Genomic DNA, 13,388 nt, shown 5'->3' with positions numbered 1-13,388 from the left:
AGGGCAGCATAATCAGTCAACAGTATCACTATAATGTAATGTACATAAAAGACTTAGGTGGTACACAGCAATTTGTATTTTCTGTAAATTCAGTTAATTTGATTTTTTATGCTCCTTTTGTAAAGAAATGCTTGTTATGTTAATTTTTCATAGTTGCTCTGTAGTTCCATGTGCTGCAGGATTGTGCTGTTTTCTAACAGTTTGGATTTGCAGCGAATAAATAGACCTTTTCACAGACATTTTGTATTCATAGTTAGATATTGTGATGTATCATTTTAGGATTGTCTAGCAATATATTTATCGCAGAATTGCTGTATCGTGATATTATTGGTATCGGGAGCCGTGTATCGTATCGTGAGGTATCCTGTGATTAATTTGATTGGGTGTTTTGTTTTTGTTTTTTTTACAGATAAACTGACTTGTCTCGTCTCATACACAGGCTTGTACTTTTGACTTTTTATCAAAGTTTATTATCTAATTCAGGTGCTCATCTTTGAAAATGATAATTCAACCATGAAAGTTTCATGTCTATCCAGCTGCCTAACATTACCTGTGCAGAAAAAGATCAAGACTCTCACTTTGAAAATCCTGGATGCCCAAAGTAATTCCTGCCACTTCACAACCTATAGGAAATGAAAACACTTGTACACCTGGTAACCTCTACTAAATCACAGTGTACTTTGAAAGAGAGCAGTTCCCTCGATGTGAGAGGTCAACTCTTAATGTTCAGTGGCTTTAGGGGCTCAGTATTGATTAGGTGGTCAGTCTGTTCACACCAGCTGTCCACCACCAGCTGCTCAGGAATACCGCTGTTAGAATGGAGAGAAGAGACACCTCATGCATTTGTAATAAGCCAACGTGGCGGTACAGCCTTTAGTTACATAATACATGCTGTTATTTGACATAAACCATATTGCTGCAGTTTTGCTATTGTTGTTTTTTGCTTTGGCTTTACATGAACCTCCTGCTGAGAGGGTTTCACAACCTTGTTGCCTTTTAAAATCGGTTCAAAACCAGACTGACAATAAGGGTACTTCTTGAAATTGCTGTTAAGTTGCAATTTGAGGATATAAGACTTTTATTTTAATGTAAAAAAAAAAAAACATTTTCAGGACTGCGCTCCTTCTGTTCTTGTTTCATCCAGCTGTATCAATACTCTAAATTAAACCTCCTTTCAGTGTAATCTTCAACTTCACCTCCCTTGACTGAAATTGGCAAGACTAAATACTGAGAACGGATTTTGAGTCCTGCACAGGTGTGATATTAGTTGCTTAATGATCTTGAATTAGTTTAAATCCACACGATGTGATTGGGAATACCAAAAAATGGTCTCCGGTATAGCTGCTCCACTGTACACTGCTGGATAAAATTACACCTCTTAAACATTTTTGTGGGCAGTTTGTCGAGCTTACCACCAGGTTTGAGAGGAAAATGTGTTTTTTGCGGCCGACACTGGAGTGGGGATACTAACTCAGTGGCTTTTAATGGTTGATTGACTGCCAGCACTTCCCCTTTGACAGATCCATGCAACAAATCACATGTTCACTCAGCAGCATACAGGAAGACCACAGAACGGTGTCACCAGTGAACGCTGCATACAGTAAAAGAGACACTAACTCAACACTCTAAAATATTAAGCAGAGACAATGGCGCTGATCCGTTTGAGGAGAGGACTTTCTCGAGTAATGTCAATGCATGAAGAGGATGATGTGTTTACTAGGTGCTCACCGCCTGAGGTAATATGTTCTATATTTTCAACTCCTGACTTAACTTTTAAGCTGCACCTTGCTTCAGTCTACAATTTTGCACAATAGCAGAACAGAGCATTTCTGGTAAAAAAGCTGTCTTTTACTTGGGAAGTCTAGTGCTTTGCTTGACGGTAGAACTAGCAAAGAAAGTTTCTCTGCTTTCTTTATGCTTTCTGACCAGTGGCGTTCTGGCAACTGCTGGCTTCTCAAGACTTTTCAAAAACAGGCAGAACTACAGTGAATTATGTAACATAATAAAGGTGGAGTGCATATATTATAAATGTGTGTATATATATATATTATGTATAATATATGCACTCCACCTTTATTTTGTCGTGCTGTGATACTGTATTGAATAGCACGCTTCTTTGCCTTCTCGTACTCCACTGAATAATCGATTCTCGTGGGTACCTCCAGCTGTTTGCTCAGCTCCTGCTCGTTTCATCCCTATTGATCCCCGTGCAATAAAAGCATCACAGAGCCAGTATTAGGAGGCCTTGGGGCACCGGCATTATTTATGACTCTCTCTGCCCTGTCGCTCTGCAACCAAGCAGCTTCTTTGTAATGTCAGCATGAAATAATCATGACAAGCAGCCCATTGAGTGGATCAGTCGTGCGTCAGGGTTTTGAAGATGGATGCTCTGTCATTAGAGGCAGCATGCTGTCTACACTACAGCTTGGAAATGTTGTAGTTCAACTGTAGGCAGGAACTAACTCTATGTTCACTTGTCATAGTTGTTCATAGTGTTGTAATTCATACCCACATTCACCAGCTTATTTCACTCTTTGTCACATCACATTTGGTCACCTGCCAAAATTAGCTATTAGTTACTTGGTCTGGTTTCTGCTTAACAGGAACATTTCTGCAATGTATTAGTAACTTGTTAGAGGTTGTGCTCTGTCAACAGACCGGGTCTTCCACATTATTGTTAAAAGAAAAACAGGACCTGAAATGCAATTCATATTTTTCCTGAGCCAGTACCTCTCTGTACTTCTTCTGATTCAGTCCAGATTTCAAGGAACGACACAGCGTGTATCATTTAAACACTGACAGTAAGATGGTAGCTTGCTATCAGTCTACTGAAGGCATTCATTTAGAAAATATTTGGTTAATTAAAATACTTATGAAATAACAACTATTTTGATAACCACACTATTCTTTGATTCTTTTTCAAGCAAAGTGGCAATCATTTGATGGTTCCAGCATAAAATTTGATGAGCCTTGTTCTTCATGTATGAATTCTGTTTTGGGCTGTGTGGCCATTTTAGTCCTCAAATATTGATGATGATAATAATATAATCAGGCAGAACCCACAATAAATTGAAACATTTGTAATCATGCAATTTTGATTTTCAATTCGTGAACCTGTATGTAATGAAATACTTGTATATCTTTGAGTTATTTCTGCAGGAAAGACTTTTGTAGTTGTCTTTGTTTCACAGCTGTAAGGACGAGCCTGGACAAACTGTCCTCCCAATGTTTGGGATGCATTTTGATAGTTTTACTTCCTTATTTCTACCTGACGTGAGTCCCTGCCACTCTCAGTTATATAACAACAGCACTTCCTTCCCCTGTCATCCTCCTCTGAGTTCATTCGGTGCTCTGCTCCTCTAAGGCCAACAGTGGCTGTGTCAGCTTGAACTACACTTGACACTTCAGCCGTTCCCTTTTATTCTCAAATACCACTCAGTGTCCAGCAGAAACATTGCTAGGTGATTGACTCCATGTAGAGCTCAGTAGGAACGTGGCATTAACAGTGTGGGGGTGAGGTGTTTGATGTATGCTCTGAGGGCGTTTTGTGGTGTTTTTAAATGAAAGTGTCCATCAGTTGGCAGGTGCAGTTTTTGATTTAGACTCTGAAAGCTGTGCATTTCTCACATCATGGCCCATCACTCACTGTCGATGAACTTTTCCCTGATTATATAACAGACTTACATCCACTTACAGATGACTCACAGTTCCACCTCTCTCTGTTTCTTTCTTCCCATCAGACTGTATCTTCGTCAGGCCAGGGCCGCTCCGAGTCTCCTGTCTACACCAACCTCCAGGAACTGAAGATCACCCAGACCAACCTGCCCCCTTTCCCCTCCGGCTCCCCGATCCACGTGCTCGGCGACTGGGAGACCTACAAGGACCAGAATGGCAGGCACTTCTACTATAACCGCTCCACCCAGGAGAGGACCTGGAAGCCACCCCGAGCCAGAGACACCAGCATCGGGAGCTCCAGAGGAGAGAGCCACAGCGTGGGAGAGAGCTCCGAGGTATGGATCATGTACTGAGGGTTTGCCCAAACGCACGCATACACAGTTTATTTTCACATATATCTTTATAAGGAATTTCCTGAGACAACTCACACAGTTCTGATTTGCCTTCAGCAAATAAATCAGTTAAGGTAACTTTTTGTAACAGTGATAATCAAAGGAAAACAATGGGCCTTATGCAAGAACCACTCATATGCACAGATTTGTTCTTAAGTGGCTTGCATTCACCATTTTCATGAGAAACCCTGTGCAATTAGCGTGCCGTTCCCCAACCGAAGTTTTTCGTCAATGGATTGTATATGTACGAAAAAAAAGTTAGAGAAAGTTAAGACAAGAATACAAAAACGTTCTTGCATGAGGCCCAGTGTCTCTTTATTAAACAACTGGTTGATTGCCTTGATTGATAGCAAACATGTCATTACTTAAAACTGAACATTATTTACATGTTGCGGTACAGTGAGAGGAAGTAAAACATGAGTGAAACAGTATCTTTTCTTTTTTTAAATAGCTTATACTGTTTCTTATTCTAGCATAAAAACTGAGAGCAAGTTCAGAGAATGTGTCACCCGTTATGTCAAACCTTTCAAATGTGGATACCTGATGAGCTGACATCAAAGTGTGAGGGGGGGATTGTAATGCTACAGGTAGTCGTTGGTGCAAGAGATGATGAGAAATGCTACAGAAATTAAAAGATTGCATTTACAGGTAACACACAGGTAGCCACACTTCTTGTGTGTTTAAAACCAGCTGAGTCAATGTAAATTTCACAGTTTGATCACATGTTGATCCTGATTTAAGTTGCTTCACTGAAAGTAGGGCTGCCCTAGCCTGTCATCTTCTCAGTTCATTTTTGATTTCCAAGGAGTGTTGTCAACGACCGCAGACCAAAAGTGCTTCTGGAATCAATTGGATGGATGTACAACCAATCACAGCAACCAATTGTGTCATGTAGAGTAGTTGGTAAATTAAACTTCCTGTCACAAGTACAGCAAACACATCTTTCTTACCAACAAACTCTTTGAGTGCAGTTGTTTTCTAAAAGCAGAGGATGTAGGAATTTGAGGAACGTGTGGAAAATAGTTGCAAAGTGCTTTGGCCTCTGTTATTTCACACATGAACACCTGGTCAGTCAATGCGTAAAGTGTGTTACTGTCATTTCAGCTTGGTGACTCAGATCTCCCCTCCTGTCTGAATGTCAGAGACGAGGTTTACAACAAACATTGCTTTCTGTCTGAACGGAGTATATATCAGTTATTAACTCTTTTACCCTGTGATTTAATTAATCTTAATTTTAACAAAATAAATTACAGTGAAGATCCTAGGGTGAATGAAGCCGAAATTACCTGAATTTGCAAAATTGTTTTCTGTCTAAACTCCGACAAGCACAGTCACACACACACAGTTGGATACAGTTGTGTTCAGAATAATAGCAGTCCAACCTCACTAAACAGATCAGTCACTGTTTTTGGTAGAAATTCTATTTGAACATGGCAAATACTTTACCAGTAGGTGTAATAGAGGAATAGAAAACCAACAGACCCACAGTCATGGCATGCACGCTGCTGATTCTGTGTAATTGAATCATTCATTGAAAGGGATGTGTTCAAAATAATAGTGTGGAGTTAGTGAGGTCATTCATTCTGTGAAAAAAGTCAAACAGATGGCCCTTATTTCAGGACGAAGGCAGCAAATATTGTACATGCTGGTTATAGTGCATTTCAGTCGGACAACTGGAGTAAAATGGGTCATTCAAGACATTGTTCAGAAGAACAGCGTTCTTAGATTTAAAGTTTAATTTGAGAGAAGAAAACATAAAGAAGTGCAGATAATGATAGGCAGCTCAGCTAAAATGAACACTGAATTCAAGCCGCAGTACACCATGAAGAAAGTGAAGCACGGCCGCACAAGCATCATGATACGGCGATGTTTCTCATACTATGGTGTCGGTCATGTTTATCTCTTACCAGGGATCATTCTCGTGTACAATTTATATAATAAAAGATCGATACTTGACGTTCGTGTTACGATACGATATTGCCTTGCAAAATATCGCGATACTATGCTGTATCGATTTTTTTTCCCCCCACCCCTACAAACACACCAGTAAACGAGCAACATCTTGGTTCCAGACCAGCAAGAATAATGTTATGGAGGGGCCAGCCCAATTGCCGGACCTTAATCCAGTAGAAAACTTGTAGGGTGACATCAAAAATGCTGTTTCTGAAAACCAAGAAATGCAGGGGAACTGTGCAACGTAATCCAGTCGTCCTGGGATGGAATACCTAAATCCACAGACATGAAGCAGTTTTCAGAAACAGTGGTTATACAACTAAATGCTAGTTCAGGGAATTTTTTTCATGTTTTGATTTGGAATAGAATGGGCAGTGTTCCAAATGTATTTGTGTGTATGGAAATAAAAGCTATTATAAAGGATTTACTGTACTAAATTTTTTCAACACACTGCTATTGTTTTGAACCCGACTGTATACTGAGTCATCATGAGTCAGAATGATATTAAATAGATAACAAATATGGGATGCCAGTACTTTGTCACATATTGTGACTGCCTGGTGATTAACAGTGCTGTATATGCAGACAAAGCGATGCATCTGCAAAATTGTTCTTTCAGCACTGACAGATTGTTAGAGGAGATTTTCTCAGAGAAAATGAAAGTTGTTGGGTTTTTTTTTTTTTTTTTTTTCTGACATGAAACTCGATTATACTGTGTACACCCTCGCCAGAATAACTCTCCACATCCTATTGCATTGTGGATTTATTACAGTGTACTTTTTATGATCACCTCTCTCACACAAGCACACACACACTTTGTGACATACCAGATAAGCCTGAGTCATTTGGGAGCCATCTCTGATTTTGAGTTCGCCTCTGTTTTATTAAATGGCTGTACCACACTGCCACATACAGGCAGAAAGCAGTCACTGTCACTACATTTATTCTGTGTCACACTGCAGCAGCCACTTGTAGACATACTGTCCAAAATCAAGCATGAACACTAGTAATTTGTATCTCTCTGATTGGTCTTCTGCTTCTCTATACCGTATTAAAGTGGTGGTGGGCAGTTTCTGATGATTTATTGGTTCTGGGTGCCTGTCTCCTCTCCTCTGTAACTCCATGGTGAAAGATGCCTTCTCTTTTCTCTCTCACCCTCTCTGTGTGTTGATGGTAGAACACTCCTCTCTCGCTCTCGCCATCTTTCCTTCCTTTCCTCTCACTCTCCATCGGTCGACTCCAGCCTCTGTCGTCGGAGGACACCTGCTTCAGTACCTACTCTAGCCAGTCAGACAGTCAGTATGGCTCGCCGCCGCGCGGCTGGTCGGAGGAGATGGACGAGCAAGGCCACACGCTGTACATTAGTGACTATACTAATGAGAAGGTAACGGCTGCACTGGATTGGATTGATCTGCTCTGTCTTTGCTTTGGGGATTTCTGGGAATGCATGTGGGAGCGGATTTTGGGTTGATTTGTGGTAAATGTCCCCCTATAGCGCACCACTCAAATGTTTCATCCACACTGATTAGTGTTAGTTTTAACGCCACAGAGTGAACACATTTAAAACTTACCACAGCTTTATGATCCATTTGCAATATTACATATGATGAAGAACACAAAAAATGAAGTTTGTCTGTTGCTAAGTAGGTTTTAAGTTGCATATGATTGCACAAATGCTTTGGTGTAAAGTAATGTGTCAAGATTCACAGTAATGAGTCTTATGTCTTGTCTGTGTTTGCAACACCAGTGGTTAAAACATGTTGATGACCAGGGCAGACCCTATTACTACAGTGCAGATGGTTCAAGGTCAGAATGGGAACTGCCAAAGGTAAAACTCCGTAGCAATCCTTATATTGAGAAACGTAAGCATGTGTACGGCTCAAATTTACACAAATGGGTAACACTAACATTTCTTCTTCTATACCCCAAAATAATGTGATGTGAAAGTTCCCACAGCCCCTTCTTCAATTTCCTTTTTTTCCGACGGTCAGTCCAAAAACACAAAGAGACAATTGACATCGAAACAAAACGAGACGATTAAGAAAAGCCCTCACATTGTAAAAGCTGCAAACCAGTGAATGTTTGCGTTTTCACTTGGTAAATTACTGAAATTATCAGTTGACAGTTAAGAAAACCTATTTAGTTAGTTAAATTAGTATTAGTACTAAAATGCAATATTCTGAAGATGAAGCGCACAGTCCCTGCACTGTAGTGAGATACTGTTGTGTGATTATTCCCTTTTAGCACAGGTGTTTGAATAGCTGGCGTTGTTTCAGTAGATAAGTCGTATTCACAGATTTCTGTTAATGGGGATGCTGTGCTTATAACTTAATAAGATAAATGTTAAGCAATAAGATCATGTTTACTTTTGGCAGAATCAGCTACACATATTCAGTTATAACTGAGTGAAAGTACGTGTTATATTTAGGTGAAACGTGTATATATTTTCATTCGGTAAAATTAAAAGTATATTGACGCAGTAAAATTCAATGTTCACTCTCTCCAGTACAACCTCTCCCCCCCCAAACCGTCTGGAGACGCTCCAAAGAGTCGCAGTCTGGACAGGAAACACGTGGATCCCATCGTCCTGACCAAGTGGAGACACAGCGCCTACGTCCACGATCCCATTGACAAGGTCTGACACCTAAATCTGCAAACAGTAGACTTACAACCACGTCTGCTGTTAACTCTTTTTTACCGCTAGCAAAAGAAATCGCCGGTGAAAATTTCCACAGCGTGCACAAGAACGTTTTAATAGTTTTATAATCCATTTCTTTAACACCTACCAGTTGTGCTTCATGTTATCTGTGTATTGACTTCAAAGCCTACTGTACAGAATTAGTGTGCTGCAGATGGAGCTGTTATATGATGTGTTCACTGGTAAGTCAGAGTTTCAGATGTAGACTGGTTGCTTTGCAGTGGCTGTTAAAAACCAGGCGTTTCCGCACAGGCTCTGCCCGCCTACACCCGTACAAACACCAAGTCAGTAGTCTGTCGGACCGACCAATCAGAGCCTCCTCTCTAAATCCAAGCAGACAATCAGCTTGCATGATAATAATCTGATAAGAGGAGTAATAATTACATCCCCCATCTTCATGTCAACTTCACCTGTTTTCACCTGATTCCCTGAGTTGATTGAGCCTGTTCATTTAAATCAAGCTACCACAAATCTGAACATTCAATCTTGAACTTGATGAACTTCTTGTATTTGAGGGTTTGGCCACAACCATTCAGAAATTAATTCTCTTTATAATTCTGAAGATGAAGTAATTTGTGGTAGTAGCGTGGGCACTATGGTAAATACCTGCCTCCACATCGAATTAATAATCCATTGGTGCCTCCTGGACTCGACACACTTTACAGCATTATAATCTCACTGCTAATTGCCATCACACTCTTTTAGCTGTCTGTCTTCTTAACCTCTCATCATCTTCTCGTTAACCTGTTGTTAGCCGATGTGACAGTGTGTTTTTTCATTCATGTCTCCTCACTAGGACGCTCCTCCGGGCCCCAAGCCCCCCTCTCCTGACACTGACTCCTGCCCTCCGTCTCCTAAGCCCCCTTCCTCTGTTAGTAATTACCCCTCACTTCAATGCGTCTCCTCGCCACCCACTAGGGACTGTCCTGCAGGGGTTTAACTTGGCCCCTGGTTGCAGTGGCACATGCACTATTGCAGGGTTTCTACACGGGTATGAAAAATAAAGTGGTTGCGTTCCAGTATACAATTACCTCACATATTCTGATGTTTGTTGCAGTAAAGATAAAGAATAAAGAAAGTAAATTAGATCCCGAGCCTGTGTAGAATCCCTGTTAATAAGCAGTGCTGATGGGTAACGTTGCCTGAGAAATAGCTCGGACTCGTTAGAATCACAACAGAGCTATTTTTTTTTTTTTTTTTGCCAACAAACGTTTGGATTAATTGTTGGGTGTGTTGCTGGGTGCACTGATGGTCTGTGTTGCCCCAAAAATTCCCCTGTGTTTCAAAATCTGAAACAAAAGGCCATCGGCTAAATGCTGCACAAGTAGTTTTACCTTTTAGCTTCTCCAATTTATTTTAATCTGATGTCTGTGTGAATTTTACAGTGTTTAGTCACTTGTCTTCTAAGAGTGGGAATAATGAAAGCTGTGTTGTTCTGGTGGCGGGGTATTTGTGCTGGTGGTGGTGTTTTTATAATGGAGTGATGATGTTTTTAGTTTTTACAGCAGCTTTCTCTCCTGTCTTCCTGCTGTGGTTAGTTAAAGTGATTGATGATGTAATGTAATCTGCTTCTTCAGACTAAGTCCTGAAGTGTTTTTTTTTCTCTCCAGCCTTCTGAAAGATGTGGCATTCTGAATGTGACAAAGATCACAGAGTACGGCAAGAAAGTACGGTGAGTAGCACCAAAACTAGACCAATGCTGAGTGACATTACAGTATTGTGCATTTGTGTGATGGTTTTAAATGAACCTTGTGACCTCAAGTAACACTATGGAGCAATGCCTTTTTGAGTGGATCCCTGCATTGTTTGTATCTTATGCACATACAAGGACTAACATGAGCACACGAGCGACGCAGTACAGTCCTGCTGTTTCATGCTACTCTACAGATCAGTTGGTGGTGGTAACCTATCAATAAAGCCAAGGAAAAAGAAGCGTATAAGATAGTAAACATAGATGGAAACACTGCAAGTTTTAAATGATTCAAAACGTCACATTTGCAAATGTTTTATGAGGAAGGAAATACATTAAACATGTTTGGCCTCAAGGATAAACACAACATGGAATGTAAACACAACTTTTGTTTGTTTAGAGCAAAACTCCACAGGGCAAGTTCAAAATGTATTTGTTAGTGTCTGCATTTACACTCTAATTATAAGAGAAGGAGAAGAAGAAGAAGAAAAGGAAGAAGAACAAAGCATTAATGCCAAGCCAATATTGTTCCATGATGAGTCTGTCTCTTACTTTTACACTGCATAAATATCTCCTTTTACCAAATACAAAATATACAAAACAAGTACTAATTTATTATGCAGTAATTTTGCCTGTGCAAATTATTTAAACTAGGAAAGTAAACAAGAAACTTAAGAACCTGCCCAAGATTACTAAGTCTACTATTTTTACTTACAGGACTTAACGAGACTTAGACATGTCACAATTGTGTTTTTGCACTAATGCTGAGTAGTTATTCTGGAAGGTCTCTGTAGATTTACCTTCAGTACCTCAGAGTGTTTATGAACCTTATCTGTTGCAGGAAGAACTGGACTTCTTCCTGGACTGTGCTCCAAGGATCCACGTTGCTGTTTGCCAAAGGCCAAGGAGGCGGGACGAGTTGGGTTAGTGACAGAAACCTCTTCCTGAGGTTGTTTCATGTCAGCTCGGCAGATCCCATCTAGACTAAAGCACATAGCACTGTTTCTTTCTTCATCCTTTGATTAGAGGTTGAGGAACAGTCTGTCGTCCCTGTGCTGTGCTGCTCTTTTACATTGAAGAAATTCCTAGAACAGCGTGTTTAAGACTGATTAAGGAAATAAGCCTGATTGTTTTAACCAGTCAAGATGACGTTCTTGACAAGATGTACAGCTGTGCCTTTTTAATTCGGCAGGGTTTAATTTGTATGCCCACTTGCTATGCTTTGCCAATACAGTGCTTAGAACTGCCAGTGGATGGGCATTGGGGTTAAAGTTTCTCTCTTCTAGATGTTTCATTGTCCTTCTCTTTCCATGCCTCCATCTCTTTACCTTTGGCTTCATCTCCCCATTCTTCCTTGTCTACATCCCCTCCCATCCTTCCATGCAGCCATACTACCACAGTGGCTCCTTCCCTGAATTTCTCCTGTCACTGTTGAGTAACTGGAGACGGTCTGCTAAGAAACGTCCTGCTGTCTCCTATGGCTGCTCTGGGCTCGGCAGAGCCTCCTCTGTATGTGCCTCCTCCTTCCTTTTGTGGGCTTCTCTCTCCTCCTCTGCATGTCACCTCCCTCCTGTCTGCCATGCTCTGACCCCAACCCCTCTCTGTGTTTAGTCACTGGCATGGGGCAAAGATTGGACAATATTACAGTGTCATTACTTGCAAAAATCGTTTTACTCTGTGGCATTGTTATTTTACATTACAGGCAGTTAGGTAACGGTACTTTTTATGGAGATGATGATGAGGTCTGTAGAGGTGTCATTCTTTCTGATCGCTTAGACAGGCCATGACACTAATGCAGGATTACTCAGTTTGTAGTTGCATGTATGTTGGCTAATGCATCAAAACTCAACAGACTCCCTTGCTTATGTGAAACTCACGTTTCTGCAATGAAAGGGCTCTCAGGGTGGAATAGTTGCAGCGTTTGTTTGTGTCAATTTTGATAATTTAAATCCAGCATGTATACCATACTCTTTCAGAAAGAGGGATCCTCAATGGAACCTTTCACATTAATCCAGAATTATCCCTTTACATATGCATGTCTTTTACTTAGTTTTGATTTATCATCCTTTTGGCTCCTTTCCTTTTGCGTCTGTGGCAGACACATACAACAATAACAACAACACAATACACTACAGTTAAGGACAAATCTCAAACAGCTGAGTGCTTCACAACAACATCGCAAAACAATTAACAATCCAGTACAACAAAATGCAATTATCATGTCACAATGATTTGTTTACCAGAGCTATCCTGGAGGTTAGAGCAGTTGAGCAGAAAGATAAAATCTGTACGTGTCCTCCATTATCAAAATAGCATATTTTTGTCTCACCTACAAAAATTGTTAAATGGTGTGTTTGTGTTAATCTGCTTTCTCTGTCTGTCCAGTTTGGAGGCGGTCAGTCCAAACCAGAGTTTACTGTGGATCTGAGGGGCGGCTCGGTGGAATGGGCATCCAAGGACAAGTCCAGCAAGAAGCACGTTATAGAGGTGGGAGAGAGCTCAGAGTGAGGTTATGTCCTTTCTCAGACTAAAATAAAGCACTGAAAAGTCTCAAATACAAACAAAAAAATCCTTCAGGTGTAGTTTTAGACATATTTCCCCGTTGGTACACGTGTACTCCTTTCCTAGATTAGAGCAGTTAAATTCCCTTACACTAAATATTAATGTCTTCGTATAAAAACGACACTTTCCAGCATACTTCATATACATTTTATTAATTGATGAACCATCAGACTAACTTAGGACATATGAGAGAAAACAAACAATAAAGACAGTTTACATAGGCGGTGGTTGGAATTGATTACTTTGTGTCTCTCTCCTGGTTGCAGCTGAAGACTCGGCAGGGCACAGAGCTGCTGATCCAGTCAGACAACGAAGGCACAGCCACTGAGTGGTTCCGCGCGCTGCAGGACACCATCAGCACCCATGTGAGGACCAACACACTTCACCCAGTCCCAAAATGTCTGCCTCTGCCAGAGTA

General features: G+C 40.7%; 1 protein-coding gene across 11 annotated transcripts in view; it reads left to right on the top strand.

Moving 5' to 3' along the window:
- The window catches only part of LOC119901719 (rho GTPase-activating protein 12-like), a 63,816-nt gene that overhangs the window by 44,060 nt on the left and 6,368 nt on the right, over positions 1 to 13,388 (top strand). The window contains exons 3-13 of one of the 11 annotated variants that reach the window (XM_038717329.1): positions 3,741 to 4,010; positions 5,172 to 5,216; positions 7,264 to 7,404; positions 7,768 to 7,848; positions 8,527 to 8,655; positions 8,940 to 9,002; positions 9,515 to 9,589; positions 10,329 to 10,390; positions 11,250 to 11,331; positions 12,794 to 12,895; positions 13,237 to 13,335. In XM_038717329.1, coding sequence (XP_038573257.1) covers positions 3,741 to 4,010; positions 5,172 to 5,216; positions 7,264 to 7,404; positions 7,768 to 7,848; positions 8,527 to 8,655; positions 8,940 to 9,002; positions 9,515 to 9,589; positions 10,329 to 10,390; positions 11,250 to 11,331; positions 12,794 to 12,895; positions 13,237 to 13,335 — 1,149 coding nt within the window. Of the gene's footprint in view, positions 1 to 3,740; positions 4,011 to 5,171; positions 5,217 to 7,197; positions 7,405 to 7,767; positions 7,849 to 8,526; positions 8,656 to 8,939; positions 9,003 to 9,514; positions 9,590 to 10,328; positions 10,391 to 11,249; positions 11,332 to 12,793; positions 12,896 to 13,236; positions 13,336 to 13,388 lie in introns of all 11 variants that reach the window. The other 10 variants (XM_038717326.1, XM_038717332.1, XM_038717327.1 and 7 more) reach the window with 10 other exon arrangements.

Source organism: Micropterus salmoides, unplaced genomic scaffold, assembly GCF_014851395.1.
Source record: "Micropterus salmoides isolate LMB-PRFRI ecotype aquatic unplaced genomic scaffold, ASM1485139v1 Ms_hic_scaffold_14, whole genome shotgun sequence".
In the NCBI taxonomy this organism is placed as follows: Eukaryota; Metazoa; Chordata; class Actinopteri; order Centrarchiformes; family Centrarchidae; genus Micropterus; species Micropterus salmoides.
Note: the sequence above shows the minus strand (reverse complement) of the source record. Positions and strands in the feature narration are given on the sequence as shown.